This window comes from Tiliqua scincoides, chromosome 4 (assembly GCF_035046505.1).
Source record: "Tiliqua scincoides isolate rTilSci1 chromosome 4, rTilSci1.hap2, whole genome shotgun sequence".
NCBI classification, from domain to species: domain Eukaryota; kingdom Metazoa; phylum Chordata; class Lepidosauria; order Squamata; family Scincidae; genus Tiliqua; species Tiliqua scincoides.
In genome coordinates, this window is record NC_089824.1 from 97,421,254 (window position 1) to 97,443,543 (window position 22,290).

The following is a 22,290-nucleotide window of genomic DNA, read 5'->3' on the forward strand; positions in this document are numbered from 1 at the left end:
AGTGCAGGAGGGAAATGCTTGGATCAGCTCTGAGACCCAGCCCACCCAAAATCCTGGATGTTTCATTAGTGGTTAAGAACTTCTTGTGAGGTTGCTCAGCTTGTTGTGCTATTTGTGGCAGTTGGGAGAGGGAAGCCAAGGAAGATGCGACTCAAAACTATGTCCCTGAGTTGAACAGATTCAGAGTAGAGGCAGAGGAGATGAATCCCTCTTGTCAAAGCGCCAGGTTTTTGGGCTGGGTGAAAGGAAGCCACTGACCCCTTGGGCATGGGCAGGCAGGTGGACAGGCACAGGCAGAAGCCATAATAGCAACACTAAACATAGTACTTGCTCATATATAGGCTTGTTTGATTCACGATCACATGCTTATTTATGAAGTATTTATTTTATTTATTTTATTCAGAAGTAAAACCCATTCAGTTTCATGTGGCTTAGTCCAGATTATACAAAGGACTGCAGCCGAAGGGTGCAATCCTACCCTGTGCTGGAACAGGCAAGCCAAGAGGCTTGTGCTGTATCCAGTGCAGGATAGGGGCCAAAAGTAGCTCAGCCAGAGGCAAGGGGAAACTTTTCCCCTTACCTCGGGAAAAGGCGCCCTTTCCCCTTTGAGTCTCCTTGGACTTGCGCCACCTCTTGAGCTGGTGGAAGTCCAAGGAGAGTGGAGCAGGGTTTGGGATACAGCATAAGCGCTGTATTTCATCCTTGAGGTCTTGTATTATTCTTGATGGTCATCTCCAGTTCACCCAGCTGTTAATTTTGGTCTTGGAGAAACTGGAGACAAATGGTGCTAGCAACAGTTGTTGGTTGTGAGTCACAGGGCCCACGGAATAGTGCACCTTAGGGCTTTAGGCTAGAACTTTATTTTTGTGATGCATTTACAACCAAATGATGTCCATGTCACTTTGTGGCTGAACCATGATTGCAGGTTTCTTCAGACAAATTGTAATTTTTACTCACCTATAAGACTCTCCGAGGAATCTTAGTCCAATTATCCTCTCTTACTATAGCCTGCTTCACAGGATTATTGTGAGGATAAAGGGAGTTGCGCAAACCATATATGCTGCCCTGTGTTCCTTGGGTGAAGAGTGGGCTTAAAGTGAAATAAACGAATTTTGGTCATAACACATTTTAGCTGCATCCTTAGACTTATATAAGGTTTATCCTGCATCTCAAATAAATTGAAACCATCTCTCAAGACTGAACTGAAATAATTTTTTACGTTTTATTATATTGCAATATGGCCATTTAAAGGAATTTTCATCATTTACAATTGATGGTGCAATTTGCATATTTTCCTATACAGGCATGCCCTGGTATTCATGGATTTGGTATCCATGGTTTCAGTTATCCACAGATACCAGGGATACCTCTTAAAAAGATAGGGGAACATTTTAAAAAAAATATTGTTTTACCAAGATTTTTTAAACTTACCCCTTTCTTTTTAAAGCTGCCCCCAATATCCACGGGGGAGTCTGGAACGGAACCCTAGTGAATACTGGGGCACACCTGCATAAGCTATGGTAGTTTTATAGCTGAATTTAAAATGTAGAGTTCATACAGTTCTAGGATTCTGAAGAGTTTCTACCCATCAGGGTCAGCTCTTTTGGGTTAGATAGACCATTTTTCTTAGTCTGAATAAATAAGTTCTGGCTTGTAATGCTGCATCGGTTAATTAGCTGCTACAGCAAGTCTCTTGCCTGAAGTTGCACTTAGAGGGAATTTCAAGACTACGTATTGGCTGTCTGGATTTGTGCAACTCTGCATCCCACATGCCAGTCATGGTCAGCCATGTAATGATGGCAGAGTAAGATGTAGACAGCAGCGATGCTATTGCAGAGAAGCTGCATGTCACAGTGCCATTCTCAGCTTTTCCTTTAGCCCAGTGGTTCCCTGCAGGGGAGTTGGGAACCTTGTAAGTCTTTGCGAGGGTGGGGTGGGGCAGGATGGTGTTAGCAAAAGTGGAAGTCAGTCTCAATAAGTTCTGTTCAAGCAGCAGAGAGGCCTGCAAAGGGGGCAGGGAGGCCCCCACACCCTACTGAAGGCCAGCACTAACCCCCAGGTATTTAAAGAAGCCTTGTGGGTGGTTGCGGTGGCAGCATGATAGCTGCAATGTCATCGCTGCAGGGTCACTCCCCCCTTAAGGGGGAATGCCCTGCTTCCAGTTTCCCTGGTGGGTTGCAACCCAGGAGTTTGGGAACGAGGGCTTTCGTCTTATGAGATCTGTTATAGCATGACTTCTATCTGTTATGCTTGATAGTGTAAGAGAGCAGCAGTCTTGTTCCAGGAGCCCAGGCTTTGGCTCCTTCCTGTACCAATGCTGTATGGAGCAATGTTCTTCAGGGAAAGTGCCACAGCTGTAATTTCCTTCCATGTGACCCCATGCTTGTGGCATTACTGAAATATACGGGAAGGACCTATACTGCAGCAACTCCTATGCAGCTAAAGGGTTGGGAGCTGTTTAAGCTAAACAGCTGGGAGCTGTTGGGAGCTAAAGGGTTGGTTTAAGCAGGACCCCTTCTGTTCCTGTTTCAAACAATACAGCATGATAAATAGCCTGATTCTTTAGTAGCATCTCTTATAGGTAAATCCCAAAGGGCTAAAACATGTGGCTTCCATAGCTGATGTCATTGATGGATGGGTGTAGTCAATGTTTATGATTTTTTTTGTGCAAAGAAGAAAATTAATCCTGAAGTTGTATTTTAAAAATACATTCAGTTAATAAATCATTTTCTCTCTCTCTTTCCCTCCCCCCTCCCATTAAAATAATAGGAAATGTCCAAAAAACAACAGAGGACGACGGCAAAAGCAAAATCTAGGCCACTTTACTTCAGATACGTCATCCAGAATGGTTTAGCGTGATTTTTATACCTACATTGACCATGTGATGTACAATTTTATTATCTTTTTTTAAAAGAATGGAAATATTTATTTCAGAGGCCTTATTTTTGGACATTTTTTTAGTGTAGCTCTATTTGGTTTTATTCCGAAAGCAGCTGACAACTATGGACTGCTCTAGTAATTTCTCATTTCATGATTTGGAGAATACAGTAGTTTATTTCCTGTATTTGTGTCACATGGTTATAATAATAGACTTGTGCTTTACTCATGGAATGTAACATTTTTGAGAACAGAGACATTTCACCAGTGGTTGTAGAACAAACAAAATGGAGCCCATCATGTTTCCTAGCAAACAAGGCATGACCTAAGGGGTAAAGATGTTTACAGCATACTTTTCTTACCAGGAACTAGAAGACACTGTGTTAAAATACCGTAGATATTTAAATGTTTTTGAAGGTTAGTAACTGATTTTTTTAGACACTGCCAATCGCATGAATTGTGAAGATGTGTACTTGTGTGTAGTTGTAACATATTTATAATATGTACGGACTGGGTCGAAGCACCACTGTCTTCATAAATATTTGACACTTTATTTTTAAATTGTAAAAAAAATTAATAATATACATTTCATAATCTGAAAACCTGCCCAGTAATGCAGAGGGCATTTGTCCCAGAGAAACAGGTCTTGGTAGACTTGTGTATTGTTTAAAAAGAAAAAAAAAAAAGGTTATGTTTCATAATCAGACTCATATGATTGGGTTTAAGCCTGCATTGTTCACTGTTTAAACTACTTTCATACTTATTACAGTTTTCTAAAGAGAATACCTGTTTTCACATCAACAGATACAATTGTATAGTCTTTGTGATTAAAATGCAAAAAAAAAAACACCTGAAAAAAATTATTAAATACCATTAAAGATTTGCGCTCTTGTTATGGATATTTTCAAGAGCTAAGAACGTGTCTCATCCAAATTAAGTCTGCTGGTTGTAGTTATATTAATAGGATGTTAGTAGTTGTTTGGAAGATCCAGAGCTAAAATGTAACTAGGGTGTGTTCCAGCTGTTCAACATGTAGTTTTAGACTTTCCAATTCTGCATGTAGGGTTTAATAATTTGTTCAATAAAAAGGCTTTCAGTATTTGAACTGGAAAGGCATGTTCAGTACGTTGTTTTCCCACAATGTTTCATCTGTTCCGAGTGTGTTTGTTCATTACTAAAAGGAGCACTGCTAAGGTTTGTAGGGTGGCAGCAGAGTTTTTCATTTAAGTAGCCAAGGGTCTATTGGAAAATGCAGAATTTTCCCTCCAACCTGTACCCAAGAAAGGAGCTTAGTTAAAATGAAAGCAACAGCGGATCTTAACAGCATGCTAATTCATTCTTTGGCTTAATTAGTAAGTTGCTTAATTATTCCTGGATTAATGCAAGCAAGTTCATTGGTACAGAAATGTGATTCTTTGAATGTATGTTCCTTCCCGGACACGGCTTCCTAATTTTAGAGGTTTCATGTTGCAGAGAGCATTTGAACAATCATGCATGGCTATTTTGTAGTTATAAATATTTGACAAGTCCTCTTGGGGTGGAGTTTCAGACCCTGCTTTTGAACATTCCCCTAAAGCCAGCTGTCGAGCAGACTTCTTGCACTAGTGCCAGAATTGTTTCACTGGGGCTTGAACGGCCGTCGTGAAGGGAGTTTATATTTCAGCTCCTGTAGACCGATCAGAAGATAGGCAGCATGGATCATCGTGAAACCACCTTGGAGATGGACAAAATCCACCATAATCGCTTGCCGAGTGTCACAAATGATGATGAGGAACAAGATGCTGCTTTTACAATTGTCCGAGTCCTGGACAAGGTAGCCACAATTGTGGACAGTGTGCAGGCCAGTCAGAAACGCATTGAAGAGAGACACAGAGAAATGGAGAATGCCATCAAGACTATTCAGATTGACATACTAAAGCTTGCTCAGGCTCACGGCAACACCGAGTACACAGTTAACAAGCTGCTGGAGAAAACCCGCAAAGTTAGTGCTCGTGTAAAAGAAGTGAGGGCACGTGTGGAGAAGCAGAACACAAATGTGCGGAAGGTCGAAGCCAAGCAAGAGGAAATGCTGCGGAAAAACAAGTTCCGGGTTGTAATTTACCAGGTAAATGTGTGTTTCGTTTTTCAGTGCAATAACTCTTCCCGGTGTTGGACATCCCCCCTGGTTGTTTGACAAACTAAAAGGAGGTAAAGCAGCCTTCCCAATATCAGTCGAGTGTTATGTCTTGTTGGGTGTTTAAAAAAAAAAAAAAAGATTTCTGCCTCGGAACGTGTTGTAGTCTGAATTTCCCAGCAGCAAGGCACTCGGTCTATTATTAGTGTCAGGGGGTTTCTCAGCCAGCCAGAATAAGATTAACTGTAGATCAGCAAGGACTATTTGTTGCTTCTCTGAAAGGCAATCTGAGGCAGACGCTTGGGCATCATGACAGAGTATTCCATGCTTGACTGTCATCCCTGATTTCTCCCCTGGATTGAGATCTAAATCTCAGATTTTCACTGCACAAAGTATTACTTCTATTAATTACATTTTTTTTAAAAAGCTTATTTATATTTTGTTTACTAATTATTTATCATTGCAAGTTGTAATGTTTATTTTTTTTCCATTTCACACACTGATTCCCTTGCAAATTCTCCCTTGCATGGCACTTCAGCTCTCATGCGTGTCTCAAAATGGCTTATCCTAGCAAGATTTTGCAAGATTGAGTGCCTGTACTGGAAAGAAGTCAGCAGTTCTCATGTTCCAATTAATATAAACGCGTAATAAAGAATTATTCTCTTTGGAGTGTCAGTGTTTTTTAGAACATACAAATAGCCCGTGTATTCAGTGTGCTCAAATTGCTGGTCAAGCTGCAAAGATAGGGATGTATTATGTTATTCCTGTAACTGCAGTGCTGGGTTTAAGAACTCCTAAATCCTGCAAGATAATCAGGCTCTTTCACTCTCATTGAAAGCACCAGGAACTGAGAATATGTAGCAGCTGGTCATTAGACCATCAGATTATTTGTTTAGAATAACAGCTGTGGCCAGGAATTTGAATTTGTCAGACTGGACCATGAAAATACCTCAGTGCAGTGGTTCTCAAGCGTTTAGCGTCAGGACCCACTTTTTAAAATGAGAATCTGTCAGGACCCACCAGAAGTGATGTCATGACCAAAAGTGACATCATCAAGCAGGAAAATTTTTAACAATCCTAGGCTGGAATCCTACCTACACTTACCCCGGAGTGACTATCATTGTTAAAAGCATATATATATATATATATATATATATATATATATATATATATATATATATATATATATATATATAGCCTGTTAAAAGTACAGATCTGTAATATTTCCCCAAATGCAGTCGCATACCAGTCTAATATATTAAAAATAAAATATTGAAATGAATAGGGACCACCTGAAATTGGCTTGCAACCCACCTAGTGGGTCCCGACCCACAGTTTGAGAAACACTGCTTCAGTGAATGAATAACTTCGTTCATGTGAATGGTTTCTTTTTAGCCCTCTGGATGTTCTTATTTGTGTATGTGAATTACATATATGCATGTGAATTTTCTACCCTCGTTCATAGATGAGCGATGTATGCGTAATATATGTGCATGATGAGAATGGAAAAGCATTATATATTCACTGAAGAAGCACTGATGAAGTGAGAAACAATAGGCAAATTTCAGCCAGGTAACTCAATCCACCCTAAAACCCTGTGCAACAATGTAGTGGCATCAGTGCAGATTATGTTGCATCCTGTGGAATTTTTTTTTTTTTGCTGTTTCTCAAAGATTAGGTTCGTGAGGGACCACTTCTTGCCCTTTTTCAAGATCCCAATCGTTCTGATGGGGCATGGACAGGAGATATTCCCATGGGGTGTGCCTTTAAAGAACTAAATGTTCTCTGTAGAATAAACAGCTGTTTGGTCAGGCCTGTAGCCAGAAATGTTGGGTGAGCCCATAGCTGAGAAGAACAGCACATGCTTTGCATGCAAAGTAAGTCTCTGGTATCTTGCGTTAAAGGGGTCTCAAGTAGCAGAGCTGGAGAAAGTACTGACAGAGGTTCTAGGGAGCTGTAACCAGTTGGAGTAACTATGACTGCGCTGAACCAATTGAATATATATAGAAGCTGCTTATGAGTACAGCAATCAGCATCGTTTCCTCTGGGTCAATGGGCTGGATCAATGAGCTCCCTACAGAGCAGCTTTCACATAGATACCTGAAAATAAGTGGGGGGTTGTGTGTGTATGTAATTTCATGTAGCAGGTGTCTTGTCAGTTGTTCTACTGTACACCATTCACTTAACTCATTCAGATGTTTTTCATGCCATCTGCAGTCTAGGCCAGGAGTTTCAAACTTGTATGATCCTTTCATACAGAGGATCAAAGTTAGCATTCATGGTGCTTGGTGAGGCTGGAAGTGACATCATTAAGCAGACAGTGACATCATTAAGCAGGTGATGGCCAGAAATAAGCACTTTGTTCTCACTTAGAAACTTGTTAGCTGCAAATGACAGAAGAGAAAATGTGCAAATTTTGTTCATATTTCCAAGATATGAGAGAGCCCAGTTATCATGCTGGAAAAAGCCAATTAAAACAGGAGCCAGATAAACTGCTTCTGGGGGCCACATTTGGCTTGCGGGCCTTATGTTTGACACCCCTTGTCTAGCCCATGGCATGTACAAAAGCCAACTTCTGAACAACCTCTGCTTTGTACTGAAAGCCTGGAGTGGCTTCATCATCAGCCAAAAAAACAGACAAACAAGAACAAAATCATATAAAATAAAATCAATCAGTATATAGGGACTTGCTTAAATTGGGATGGACACAAATTATTTTGAAAGGCTTCAAATTTCTCTTTACTATAGTCTGCTAGTTATGGCACACTCTGATATATTTTATTTACTTGATTACATTATTATCAAATAGAGTAACCTTGGAAATAAGCTTACCCAAAAATGATTTACTAGTTGTTTGTGGCACATGTGTGGTTTGAAGAGAGGGGGAAAAAAGGATCAAATCTATTCCAGTCTACAAAATGTTCCATGTGTAGTTACCTGGAGCTGTTCCTAGTCACCACAGGTGAGTAGCTATGTACAAGTTTATGGTAAAGGTAAAAATGGACTTGCTAAGACTACAATCTAAACATATATTCTTGGAAGCAAATTCCTTAAGTGGGTCTTACTTTAAAGAAAATGGCTGAAATCCTGTACAGAGTTGGCATTTCCAAGGTCAGTGGATAGAGGTGGGAGAAAACAGTTGTATTTTTTTGTGGATTTCAGTGTTTTACAAAAGTTAGAAGTGCAGAAAATGGTGTTGCATGTTTTTATCAAAATTATAATTAAAATATTGTAAATTATAATTGCTGTAAAAGTGTACCAGGTAGGTGATATGTAGTTGGTATAGTGTCAGCAGATGCAGCCACAGTCATTACTCATGCATCCCCATAAAATAATAAATAAAAACCAATAAAACAATGTTTTTTGGCAGATTTGGGGGGGTTTTTTTGTTTTAAAAATGAGTAGTGCAGAAAGCAGTGTTATGTTTTTATTTAATTATTGCTGTTTTACCCAGTCTTTACCAATGGACTTTGGCATGCTTAACTTTGTGTAAATTGGATCAAATACGATTAGGGACTGGGAAGTTACTAGGGCAATTTGCAAGTTGCAATTTGTAATGTAATACATTGGAAAGAGAAGGTTTCCATTAATTAGACCAAGTAATGACAGATTCCTGAGAATGTGATACAAAGATACTAGTATGTATTACAGGTTGACAGATAATGTAAACTGCTGTATATATGCACGTGCAAAATCATTTTTACAAAACCATTTTATATTGTATTTGCCAACATAAATAATGGTTGTATCGGAAGTTATTGTTGGTTCACAAAACGTACTTTTATTTCAAGGCTTTGCTTTTTTGGGTTTCAGCCCTTGATAGCAGCACCTGGTAGTTGGTCCTATGTCCCTGACCCACAATGCTGTTACTCGCCTGTATTTAGTAATGCTGTATATCATACAAGATGCAGCTATGGTTTAGAAAGGGCATTGGTTCTTTGGTCTAACTGTATGGATTTCCAATGTAATTAACACATATTTTAGTTAGAAAACAATAAGGTCTGGTGCAGATGTAAGAGTCAATAACTGAAGGTAAAAGATTTGGAGTGGATTATGGGAGTACACCACAATTCTTAGGCGTGAATATCTTCTATCCTCCCTTAAGCAGGTTAAGTGTTACATAGACACTTTAAGGGCGCAATCCTAACCCCTTATGTCAGTACTTTCCAGCACTGGCAAAGCAGTGCCAATAGGACATGTGCTGCATCCTGCAGTTGGGTGTCACTCACGGAGGACTCTTCAAAGTAAGGGAATGTTTGTTCCCTTACCTCAGAGCTGCATTGACCTTATGTCAGTGTTGGAAAGCACTGGCATAAGGGGTTAGGATTGTGCCCTAAGTGTCATAAAGACTAACTGGTGCTTCTACTTCACCAGGATTTGAAACTGATTTCAAATCCTGGCTAACTTCTAAGCTGATATAAACTCTTAACTGCAGTTAAGAGGGAAGTGGCAAATTCATGGCTAAGAGGATGGGGGTAGGGTGCTGGATGGTAGAAAGCAGGTGATTTCATGATCCATTCCTTATTGATCAATGTTATATCTGCACCAGCTCCAAGAGGGGGAAAAAATGTATCTGCTGTTGATGGAAGAAAAAAAGACTTGCCTGGGAGGTCAGCTTGAGAGTCACAGTAATGGTGATATAAAACTTATGTGGTAATACTAAGCTCCTGTGCTAGTAAATGTGGCTCCTTTGATGTATATACTTGCTAGTGTGTTGCTCCAGTTGCTGATGAAGCAGCCACCTGGAACATTCTTATCCCATTGCCCCCTTCCATATGCAATGAACCATTTTTTTAAAGTTTTAGTACAAAAATGACAATGCGCTCTCACTTGCAGGAGGATATTCCGTGTCCATCTTCTCTATCAGTTATCAGAGACAGGACACGAGGGGAAAGCCTAGAAGACGCCTTTTGTCCACCTGATGATCTCTCCTCTGACGAAGAGTATTACTTGGAGGAAAGCAGAACATCCCGGTTTAAGAAATCAGGCCTGAGGCGCATTGACAATATCAAGAAAGCATTTTCGAGAGAGAACCTTCAGAAAACAAGGCAAAATTTTGGCAATAAGGTGGACAGGCTTCGGACTAGGATAGTAACACCTGAGAGGAGAGAGCGAATTAGGCAGTCAGGAGAAAGGCTGAGGCAGTCTGGGATAAGGTTCAAGAAAACGATAGCCTTGGCAAAACCAACCAAGGAGACATTCAACAGAAATAAGAACACAAAGGAGGAAGTAGCAGCTGAAGCCCAGGGAGGAATCCAAGAGCCAGGTGGTGATTCAACAATAGAAAACAGGGATGCAGAACCAGCCATGGAAGAAATTGCCTACACTGAAGTGATAACTAAAGTGAAGAAAGACAAAGGGAATGGATCAAAAGGCTCTTCTCAGGTAGAGGAGAAGCCAACAACAGTCATCACTCCTGAAAAAATAATGGTCAAACAGGAGGCCAAAGAAGATGAGGATGTCCTCCTCGTTGATCTGAAGCAGTCTGCTTGAATGGGCAAAGTGTTTCTGCTGTGGTGGTATTCCGATGGCAGGGAAGGAGCAATACCTGTAAACTGGGGTAGAGAGGTAGAGCAGTGGTTTTCCGACTTCCCTCAGTAATCCTGTCCATCTTGATTTGTCTGCCAAGGAGCCCCTAAGCATCTGCTGCACCTGGCAGAGGATTCTAGAGCATGTTCTGAGGAACTTTCCTCTAATCTGGGAGACCAGACTGGCCTCCTGGTTCTTTCACCCCACAAGAAATAGGGCATACAGGCTAGAATGGGCAGGAGGTCTGGTCTAGAGGGTAGAGCCTCCATTTGCCTGAAGATAACATCTGCAGGTCACCAGTTTGAGGCCACCGGCACCGTGCGACCTTGAAGCAGCTGATAAGCTGAGCCGAGTTATTCCATCTGCTCTGAGCGTGGGAGGATGGAGGCCAGAATGTTGCGACCAGATCAGAAACATCTGAATGTTGTGGTTTCTTGAAAGATAGAACCTTCTTTCAAACTGTAAAAATCCCTACAGGGATTTAATTAGCCTGCCTGTGTAAACCGCCTTGAATAAAGTCCGAAGAGAAATCTGGGGACCAAGAAAGGCGGTATAGAAATACCTGTATTACTATTATTATTATTAATGTGCTTAGTACCCTCGATGGTGATACTTTAAAGGGAAAATTAACAATGGCAGAAGTTCTGCATGTTAGGCCGTTTATCTGCCATTACCAATGAACCCCTGATAAACTCCCAAGCAGCTATGGAGTTCCCAGGAACATAGTTTGGAAACCACTGATTTACAGGCGTGTGTGCTGATTTAATTACAATTATATGAGTAAAATATATCTATATGTATATACTGTTTCCGTTTACAGTCAATGGGTATCTTTTCATCATCTGATATCATTCCCCAATATAAATAAGGAATTGAATTCCTTTGATGTATGCACACCAGTACTATTTATCAAAACAGGTATTGCATTTCAACACCACAGGGAGATGGAAGCCCCCTGCATTTTAATGGCATTAATTCCTTCTACAGTTTTTCTGCTATGTGTATTTTATGCACAATGACAGCTAAGCATAGTAAATCTCATTAAATGACAGATATCTCAGGCTGACTCTGCCACTAGGGGAAATAATCTGTCAACAGGTAACTTATTTGTCTTGAAGACTATGGTTAACAATTTAGCTTTTCTTTAAATCCCAAGTAGGAATGTGAGGAGAAAGTTGTTCTGGAAAAGCTGTGGCAAAGTTAATGGATTCTTGAAAGGCATTTGTTAACATTTCATTTGCTTTCTGTGGTAAGGAAAGAACTATGAATAAGTTCATGAAGGATGTGAGAAAGGATTCAGTGATGTTTTCGGAAGGAATTTGCAGTAGCAGGCAAGAAAAGGAAGGCTCTGGAAGAATGTTAAAATGTTTGAATGCTATTACAAAAATAAAGGTTGTAGGTCCCATTTCCTCATAGTGCAAAACTATGGAGAAATGGCTAAATTGGGCCCACAGCTGAATGGCAGAACTCACACTTTGCATGCAGCAGGTCCTAGGTTCAATCCTTGGTGTCTCCAGGTAGGACTGAGAATTTGTCTGAAACCTTGGAAAACCACTGCCAGTACTGAGCTAGACTGAACCAATGGTCTGGTTCTGAAGCAGCTTCCTATGACATAAGATCAGGATGCTAGATTAAACTGAATGCTGGTCTGATACAGCAGGGCTCTTATATTAGGTGATCCAAATTGATAGGTAAGTACAAGATTCAAGGGGGAAAATCCAGGATTACATGGCATGCCCATGTATGGTATACATGTTTACCCATTGGTTGTTGTATGTTGATAATGCCTCCAATTACCTCATTCAACAAATATGATATATTCTTGCTTCCATTAATTTACATTGGGACTTGTAGCCTTCTGCCTACCTGCATAATGGCTCTCTAAACCCTGAGGTAATTGGGTCAAATATTTACAGATAAAATATCTTTAGCTACTGATTTTTCTGTCAGTTGTAACTATCCTAAAGGCTTTGTCCTGGAAATCTTCCATTAAAATGCATTTTTTTGAATTTGTCCTGTTCTGCACTTGCAATGATTAAGAACCTAAGAACATCAGGGCTAGGCATCTTATGCAAAAACAAAAATTGCATCAGCAGAAGCTGCATTCCGTGACCTGCCAAGATTAAGAGATTATGCAACTTTTTATTTGTTTCTGTGATTTGCTAATTTTATTCTACTACTACTAGTAGTTCTACACTGTGTGCCTGTTTGGTGCTGCGACAACTTGAAAGTGGATTAGTGTTTCTAGAATGGAGAGGGTGACTTCATTGCAATGGCAGGCACAAGAGACAGACTGTATAAGGGAGAAAATTGTTTCAAATGTACAGTAAGTGTATTTCCACACACTGTAAACTCAAATGGAATTTGTTGATGGCTTACTTTGCAAGATACGTGAACATGTAGTTTGTTGCCAGCTTAGATTTCATTAAGGATCTAAGATTATCTTAGTCCATGAGCTTATTTATCCTGTTCTGTGCTCTGCTTGATCTGTAGTATATCCTTGATTTGGAACAGAGGGATTAGTTTCTAAAATTAAAAAAAAGAGACAGAACTGAATTATACCCTGTACCATATACAGGTACAGAGCTATTGAAGACACTTCTGCAAAGTAATATTTGAGTTGTTTGCCACAGACAACAACTCAAATATCACTTTGCAGAAAATTGACCGGAATTTAATGTTGGATAGTTTTCAAACGCGAAATTAAAACTACACTGTGCATAAAAGTCTGTTGTAGAGACATCACATGGGAATCCTGTCACATATTTTTTAAAAGTATCCCATTTGTATTGTTTTATTGGAATCGGTAGCCAGACAATGCACATTCTGATCCAAAGCATTAATAAAAGTGCATTCCCCCCCCCCAAATTCCCAGGGTAGTATTTTCCAAATTTTGGCCAGATTTGAATGAGAGAATAGAATGACATTGGAATGCTTTCCTGAACTACTCTGCACCTGTTCCCATGTTCCTTTCCTGCCCAGACCTATGAAGATTTTGAGAGGCAAGATAAGAATAGGGGCAAAGATATCCTCAGCCTAAAACATTTTAAGGGTGGCAAGCAAACTTTGGAGAGCTAAACTTTGAATAGCATCAGCTATGAGCATAACTGTGATGCCAATTTTTCTCTCTTCTTTGAGTTTTGGGCATAGTTCAAGCAAACTCAGCTTTACTCAGTAACAGAGATGAAGGTTGATCTAACTATTGCTTGTTGAACAGCAACCCCACATTGCTGAAGCAGTTCTAAAGCTGTTTTAAATATCTTCCAGTAAGTAAAAGATGATATGCACATTAATGCATATATGCCTCTTTAAATCATTTTGTTTTCAAAAAAGCACCATACTGTATGTACCTGCAGAGCAAAGCCTTATTTAAAGATGTTCTTACTCTTTTTCTCCACAATTACAGCTGTGCATTCCCTCTTTCTGGCAGCAGAGCTATCACTCAGTGTTTAAATTTTTTAAAAAAAATATTTTCTTCCATCCTGCAAGATTATTCTGCCAGTGACCCTGGTTTGAAGCAGGGTTCTGTCTTTCGACTTCATCACTTTTGTCTAGTTGTGTAGTTTTTCAAGTCATAGTGAGGCGAGGGATACCAAAGAGGTTGGGGGAAGTCCCTCCAAAAATACTGTCTGTGCAGTTGGCTATTCCATTATCCCAGCAACAATTAAAGTACCAATCACTACAAACAAGTTCTCCTGATTCCATAGCCTCTCTGTTGGGGTGACCAGCCTCTCTGACTGATCTCTTGGGAAATTCCTCCTACAGGCTTTCGTGCTTTCCCTTAGCTGCATCACCTTTTAAGGTACAGCCCACTTACCAATTGCCGGGAACTGTCTTGGCTCTCCTCCTGTCTGCTGGAATGAACTCTACTATGCCTGGGAGCAGCTGGACTGGCAACTGGTAAATAAACAACCAGAACTAAGTGGGTGAAGAAGCTGGATCATGTTTTCTAAGCCAACCAGTTTTACCTTTGTGTTTTTAAGCAACATATACATCAAACCTGTTCAAATTATGCAGACCCAGCCCCACAACAGTAACTTCTCTTATGTGGATCTGTCCAGCTATACACAATGTTTCTTCATCAGTGCCCTAAGATTTATTACTTTGTACCTAAAGCTGTAGCTTTTTTCCTCATCAATGTGATCCTAATACATGCAAATAATATGTCAGTATTCTAGACAGGACTTTGTTTTCTGTCATGATTTCAGGGGTGCACAAAAAAATGGTAATTATATCCTTGAAAGTGTGTGTGGGTGATGAGTCTACTACGGAACTCTTAGCAGTCAAATGTGTAGTCAAGCAGGACATGGTCCTATAAACAATTCATATTAAAATCACCACTCCTAAGAAATTTACTGTTGGATCAGGCAGACCACCATTGAAATGCCATTACTTTTCCAAAGCAATTACCTTACTGACTTCATGACCCCCCCTGAACCGATGCATTTCAAAGCACCCTATTAAGGTCACTGAGGAGAATTACTTCCAAACTGTTCCGTAGGGCTATCTGGAGCACAGTATGACTTCAAACTGTGAAATACATTAAGGGCAATCCATAAGTAATTAGAACATTGCTAATGACTAGACTAACAATCACTAAAAAAAACACCAGGCTCCTGACAGGGATGAAACAATTGTTAGTTCTTTGGTCATTTTGTGATAAAAACCAACATTTCTTTGGTCTTTGTTTTGTGATGCACTATTTATGTGAACTGCAGGGAGTGATAAACTTTCATTTAGCCTATTCCACTGATTAACTACTATGCACTGCATTGATACTATTAATGAATCCAGATTTCACAGATTAACACCCATTAAGTTACTGCATGAAAAAGGTCCTGCCAACATCAGTGTAATCAGTGTAAACATTGGTGTATAACAATAGGAACATAGAAAAATGTTCACTGCTTTCAGAAATAACACTAGCACAAACTTAAAAATTAGAGAGCTTTCTTGTTTTTTGCAAAAATGGGAAAATCTTAGGAAATAAATATGAAATTTATACTTTTAAAACTTAATATATCAAACTGTTCTATTTTATGTACTGCCAACAAAGTGAAGTTGTTAAAGTGATAGATAATGTGATAGATATCTAAGTGATAGATAATGTATATCTTAATATTTAGATTTGATAAATACTTCAGTAATGCACATATTTGGTTTGCCTCAAATCTCAATGTTCTCTGTAAAAATGCAACACAAAGTCCTCAACAAAGTCCTCCCTTGGCTTCAAAATTTTCAGAACTTCAAACTACTCAGGGTTAGTATAATTGCATACAAAATTATCAACTACGAGTTAAGTTCATTTTCTGTGCAGTTAACCCTCGCTGTAGTTTATTAGTTCAATGCGCTTTGCGTTTTATATGATTGGTATATTGATATATATATATATTGATTGGTAGAGGTGGGAGAGAATGTTTTTAGTTTTCAAAGATTTCGGTGTTTTCCAAAGTTAGAAGTGAAGAAAGCGGTTTGTGTTTTTATTCAAAATTTCCATTAATTATAAATTATGATTTTGCTTTAAAAGAGTACCGTGTAGGTAGTATTGTGTGAGCAGCTGCAGCTGCAATCATTACCCATGTACCCCCCCCCCCATTAAATAACAAAATTGTTTTTTTTGCAGATTTTGGGGTTTTTTGTTTTACAGAAATGAGAACTGCAGAAAGTGGTGTTGTGTTTATTTCATTATCACCGTTTTCTCCCACCTATATTGAATGGACATAATATAGTCAGGTGTTAAGCACTGCGTAGCTTAAACCAGAAAAATGCAACAGCTATAACACGACCAAAGAGCTAGGCTAGTGTAGTGCAGGGGTGGCCAAACTGCAGCTTCTGAGCCACATGTGGCTCTTCGACATATAAGGGGGTGGAATTTGACCTGGAAGATCTGGGTTCAAATCCCTGCTCAGCCATTTTTTAACCTTTATTAAAGAATAAAAATTACAACAAGATCTTAACACACACTGTAAATATGCTATAATAAAGGGGGGAAAAGAAAACCAAAAAGGGGAAAAAAGTATTTTATAAAAAAGATATATATTGAATACATAAATCATCTTATATAACATAGATCAATAATAAACTTTTATATATGAATATTTTTTTTAAAAAGTTTTCCAGATCTTCATGAACCTATCCATACATGCCTACTCAGCCATGAAGCTTTCTAGGCGATGTTGGGTCAGTCACCATCTCTCAGCCTCACCTACCTCAGAGGGTTGTTATGAGTACAAAAGGTGGAGAGAAACTATATACACCATCTTGAGCTCCTTGGAGGAAGGGCAATATAAAAAAATTGAAAAATAAAGAGAATATAGCAAGTATGTGATGGCCTGGCTAAGACTGGAGGTTCTCAGAAACGGGAACCTTAAGAAGAAACAAAACCGACTGCACGCCTTCTTTTAACTGCCTCTTTAAGGACAGATACTGGGCAAATATCTGTATAATATGTTAGAGGTCACTCATTTGATACAGGTTATGCCTTATTAACCACTGGGGTTCCCAGAACCTCCAGTAGATTAAAAAAATCAGTGGATACCAAAGCAGTAGAAAAATAAAGACCCACTTTCAGGTTTCTTGCTCCTTCTTTGTTGCCCCAGAATGCATTGGTATATATATGCTATACCACATTCGGTCACTAGATGTGGTGAATAATGGAATCCAGTGGAATGAAATTATTATTTAACAGCACAAAGGTAGGAAATTGGATTGTGATGCTTTTTTCCTTGTTACAAGGCATTTAAAAGTGGATGTAGGTAGTAGTGGTAAGTCAAATCAGTGGATAGTGAGGTCCCACCTGTACTTTTATTCTGTTCTTTTGAAGAATCGCCAATATTGCTTGCAAGTGATTCTTTAGTTGTCAAATTTTTGCATTTTGGTATGTTTATTGCTTCTCTCCAGCAACCAAGGAAGAAATTCTGTAGCCACAATAAATGTAGCAGTTGTCATCTTTTAAAACACACAGGCACACTTACATACACACAGTCTACTTCTTCAACCACTGTATCACCCTTCTTCTTCCTCTTGGTCTTTCCTCTGCATAAGCTCATCAGCTCCTTCTCCAGTTTTTTTTCTGCATCTTTGATGCCACTTTCTATACCTGCAAACAGCCTAACCATCTCTGTGTCAGCCAGTTCACTTTCATATAGCCATATTTCCTCAAAACCTGAACCATCCACTTTCTGAACTACCACAGTTTGACATGTTCACCTTTCAAAATGGAATCATCTATCTTTTACCCTCTTACTCAAATATTCTTCCACATCACCTGAGCTCTCCATCTTCACCTTTGCCTGGTTTGCTACAACTGTTAAACTTGCATGATTTCTGATGCTTATTATTTTCTTTACTGGGTTTTTTACATTGCCCTCTTCTAAAGTCTCAGGGCAGAATTACCAAGCCTTAAAACTGAAGAGACAAAAATCAAACACTATGCACTAAAAATAAGATATTGATTTGCTCTACTGATAAGCAGCAGAACGACCTTTTAAAGCGGCTTTCTCTGTGGCTGCACACCAATGGCTTAGGCTGGGACCACAGTAAGTAAAAAAAACTCACGTACACTTTCAAGTAGTTAAACCTGTTGTAGCTAAATTAAAGGATTTTTATTCAACAAGCAATCGTTAAAGTACAGTGCTACAAGATTCACATATTTGAGAACGAATAGGAACACAGAATCAGGCAGACCTGATATGGAAACTGCTTGCTACTTGGCAGGGTCAACAGTACAAAATATGTCAACTAGATTCTTATAAAATGGTTCCTGAAAACTTTCTTTTTAAAACCATCTTTATAAAAAGTACTACAAACTTAGATGTCTGTATCTAGGTAAAAAAAAAAAAGTTGCCCTATTTGCCATATTTAGGACCTATGTGCAAAAAAAGTCCTGTGCAGCCCACCCTCACCCCAAGACCAAAAAAATAATCTGCTGGTTTTCTACATTTAAAAAAATATACAGGTATATTATACATTTCCTCAGTAAAGACAAATGTTAGAGATCTGTATAGGAAACATTTTGCTTAAACAATTTTGGAAAAGAAAAAACACACCACAAGATTCAACTGTTGGATTCTATTGTGTACGCAAGAAACACAGGGCCAGCCCAAAGTAATTAGTCCAAGGTTTGCCAAATTCCTGCTCTGAAATCCAGAAATGGGTGTTACTGCCAATATCTATGCAATCAGGAATATTAGGAGTAAATGGTGATGACTTCACGCCCTCCTCCTCGCACCAAAAGCACTCTGTTCAAGCCTTCTGTCAAAACTTCCAAGAACTCCATGTCTGAAAGTCAGTGAAGTCAAGGTCTTAATACATATTATGAAACTGTCCCTGATCCTTATGGTGATACATTTAGTATTATATACCATTCCCCAGCACCAAAAACATATCCTGAACCCACAGAGAAGCATCAACAACAAAACAAGTCTTTTGGGCTATAAAGAACAACTGAGTTGCCCTGAGATTATTATCATTTGCTTATGGCTGCTAGAGTTCTAGTTTCAAGAACTAGGGGAAAAAGTGGAGAAGCCTACGAGCTCTGTGGAAAGTCATGTAGGTCAGTGTTAAAATGTCTGAAACTTGTTTATCTGATTTGTTTGATAAATGGAAACGGAAATGCTGTTTACATTAAGAGATTTTTGAATAAACTTAAACTGAAATCACAAGTTGGATGATGACTGTGATGAATTAATGATAATAGGTTAGATAGGAATGACAATACATGTGATATTATTGGTAATGATCATGTGAGCACAGTGGATGATGCAATGATATACTGAAGTTTGTTTTACTCTTTCTACTTTAATTAAAACACACACACACACACACACACACACACACACCAGCTTGGAATGCAAAACTCCAAACCTCTACTTAGCCATCAACTCACTGGACAAATCACTGTCATTCTCAACTGACATGTACATGGGTATCCTCTTCCTACACTCATGTAGGAGAAAAGCTTGTGAAGCAACCCAGACATTATTTGCAAAGATAAAAGTATCAAATTGATTGTATATTCATTTTCTTTTAATAGTTGTTCCAGAAGAAAAATTACTGACTTGAAATGCACTGGGCTAAACATAACTTTTCCAGTGCACCTGTAAGATCTTCCTTGTTGTTAATGCATTCAGACAGAATAATTCTGTACGCTGATGTGGATTTGTTTGGAAACAACTAGTAGGTGCAAAAATTCAATTTCAGGTGACTTAGTAGTTGGGATCCAAAGAAATATCAGAGCTCTGCCCTGCAACCTCCAGCACTCTTCCAGTGGGTGATCCGGAGGGTTGGGGAAACTCAAGGAAGAGTGAGGTATAGCTGCAAGACTCAAGGGAGGATGGAGTGGAAAGGCACCTTCTCTGTGGAAGCAGAACTGCTGTTCCACTTGCACAATTGCTAATTGAGATTCAACCCAATGATCTTCCACACTATTGATAATAGCTTATCCTCCTGCATAATGGGTTGCCTACCTGCAATTAAGTCAGCTTTGTTTATTCATCATTTTCCTAATTGATTTTAATGCAACAGTATATTTAGGTATTGTTGCCTGGAACTTTTTGGCACCAGAAAGGATACAGTTTTCGTCCCCTTGCCTATTTTTGGGAGGTCCAGGCATGTTCAGCAGCACCAGCTGGGCATTCTGTGACTTATTTAGCACAACTCCATTGAGCTTGACAGCAGTGTGCATTCTTCTCACATTTGATTGATTCCTAGGACACAGCAACAATTAAACATGGATCAGCAGGCACCAACTTATTGGCAGAAAAAGAGTTACTGCTGCAGCAAAAACAAAACAAAACACAAAACCTTAAGCCATACAACATACAGAATGCCTAGCAATTAGCAGCCAAAGTCATGACGTTTTGTAAAAGGCAAAAGAATACTTGGGCAAAATTATGTTGCAATGTACATGATTTAGAAGTAGAATAGATAGTCTTCTGTTGACCTATGAACTGATTGTGCCCTTGAAGCATCTTTATCTGGTCTTCTATTAACTTACCCAATTTTAATCAAGTTGTGATTGAGTAAAACGTCCTATATATCATTTTTAAAGAAAATAATAAATCTTCATCTATGTTTCATGAAAATATTGTATTGCTTTCATATGCACTTTACAATCAGGCAGAAGACTATCATCCACCTGCCTCTCAATTGTGTCTTTCAGGACACACTGGTCACTCCCTGCTCCCAATCTATAACACATCTGAGCACATGTGGAGCCCTCCTTGCTGACTGCTGCCAACTTTGTAATACAATCTGACCATTCAATCTGTTTCAATCCCTATATCACACTGAGAGATGTCAGTAGCCCCCAACAATATTAATTTGGCCATATGAATAGTCCAACATCACTTTTCAATAAAAAAAAGAAGCTCACAAAGTGATTTATACAATATAAACAAATGCCCTTCCCCCTTGTTCAAACTCTAAAATGCAGGAGAAGAAACACTCTAAAGGAGAAGGGCTCACACTCTAAAATGCAGGTGAAGAAACAGAAGCAATAGCCACCCAGTTCGCTGCACTGGGGTGAACAGGGATAGTTGTTCTCGCCACCTAAATATAAGAGATCCTCCCATTTTAAAAAGTTCCTCTTATCCCAGTTAGCAGGTTAGGCTGCAATCCTATCCACACTTCCCTGGGAGTAAGCCCCATTTATTATAATGGGATTTACTTCTGGGAAGATATGCATAGGATTGGAGTCTTAGTCCTGCTAACTGGGTGGTCCTGTTCCATGCAGTCCTGCTATGCACATAACTTCTGATATCCTTAGTGAACAGATGAAAGTAAAATAGTTTATACTGCTCCATGGCGTGTTCTAACCTATATGAATGGAAAGTGCTTCCTCTGCCATGTGGTGGGGGAATATTTATTTTTACCATAGTTGCAGCTCCTTGTACCTCATGGGATGCTGCTCTGGGAGACATTTCAGGAAGCATGGAGAGAGGAAGGAAGGATACTGAAGGGCCTGTGCATTGAGAGAGTACTGTGTGCAATGCTCTGAATCCTGGTTCTTACGCATAAAAATCTTTATCTTACACACAACCTCCTTTTACTTGAGTGATCACTTAAGATAATCTGTGACTGGTAACAAGATTACAGCCACAAGGATCAAACTGACCATGTGCTACGAACCAAAAAACTAGCAAGAGGACATGAATGTCAATGGATTAAGAGAAATAATATGTTATGCTAACATTCAGCTGTACATTAAGGGCCCAATCCTATCCAACATTCCAGCACTGGTGCAGCCACAATGAAGCCCCGAAATAAGGGAACAAATGTTCCCATACCTTGAGGAGGCCTATGTGACTGCCTCCCTGCTATAAGATGCAGTGTATGCTCCACTGGCATGGCTGCACTGGCACTGGAAAATTGGATAGGATTAGGCCCCAAGCGACCTGATTTGTCATTTTGCATGTTCCTATTAATATAATTCTGATGTTCCTCAGGAGACCTTGATTTGTGAAACTCAAGGTGCAACTTAATATTATTATTATTATTATTATTATTATTATTATTCAGGTGCCTAGCTTTTCTAAAATACAGCTGCAGCTGCTATTCCAACTTAAAAGAATTAACAGGTCAAAATCATTCCATTCATAAATCGGGTGCATATCTTTTATTCTTCCTACAACGAAGGAGCCACAGCTCCATCATGACTTTCAAGGAAGATAAGAGGACATTCCTCCTCCAGGCATTGAGCAACTACTAGTGGTTAATTCAATACTGTTCTCTGGTGGCAGCATATTAGCTTACTACCACGTTTCATCAAA

At 39.3% G+C, this 22,290-nt stretch overlaps 3 protein-coding genes across 7 annotated transcripts in view; 2 read left to right on the forward strand and 1 right to left on the reverse strand.

The window, feature by feature from the left end:
• Positions 1-3,959, forward strand: part of TMEFF1 (transmembrane protein with EGF like and two follistatin like domains 1) — a 96,904-nt gene extending 92,945 nt beyond the window's left edge. Inside the window, exon 10 of the mRNA XM_066625126.1 lies at positions 2,770-3,959. Coding sequence (XP_066481223.1) covers positions 2,770-2,854 — 85 coding nt within the window. The 3' untranslated portion in view covers positions 2,855-3,959. The remainder of the gene's footprint in view (positions 1-2,769) is intronic.
• A 611-nt stretch (positions 3,960-4,570) lies between these two features.
• Positions 4,571-10,483, forward strand: CAVIN4 (caveolae associated protein 4). The gene is made up of 2 exons (XM_066624472.1): positions 4,571-4,981; positions 9,827-10,483. The coding sequence occupies exons 1-2, from the start codon at positions 4,571-4,573 to the stop codon at positions 10,481-10,483; spliced, it is 1,068 nt and encodes a 355-aa protein (XP_066480569.1).
• Positions 10,484-18,089: 7,606 nt separating this feature from the next.
• SLC12A7 (solute carrier family 12 member 7) overlaps positions 18,090-22,290 on the reverse strand; it is a 134,395-nt gene continuing 130,194 nt past the window's right edge. For all 5 annotated transcript variants that reach the window (XM_066624035.1, XM_066624032.1, XM_066624036.1 and 2 more), the window contains 2 exons: positions 20,093-20,226; positions 18,090-18,799 (listed from right to left, as the gene is read on the reverse strand). In XM_066624035.1, the coding sequence (XP_066480132.1) occupies positions 18,708-18,799; positions 20,093-20,226 (226 nt within the window). In that variant the 3' untranslated portion in view covers positions 18,090-18,707. The remainder of the gene's footprint in view (positions 18,800-20,092; positions 20,227-22,290) is intronic.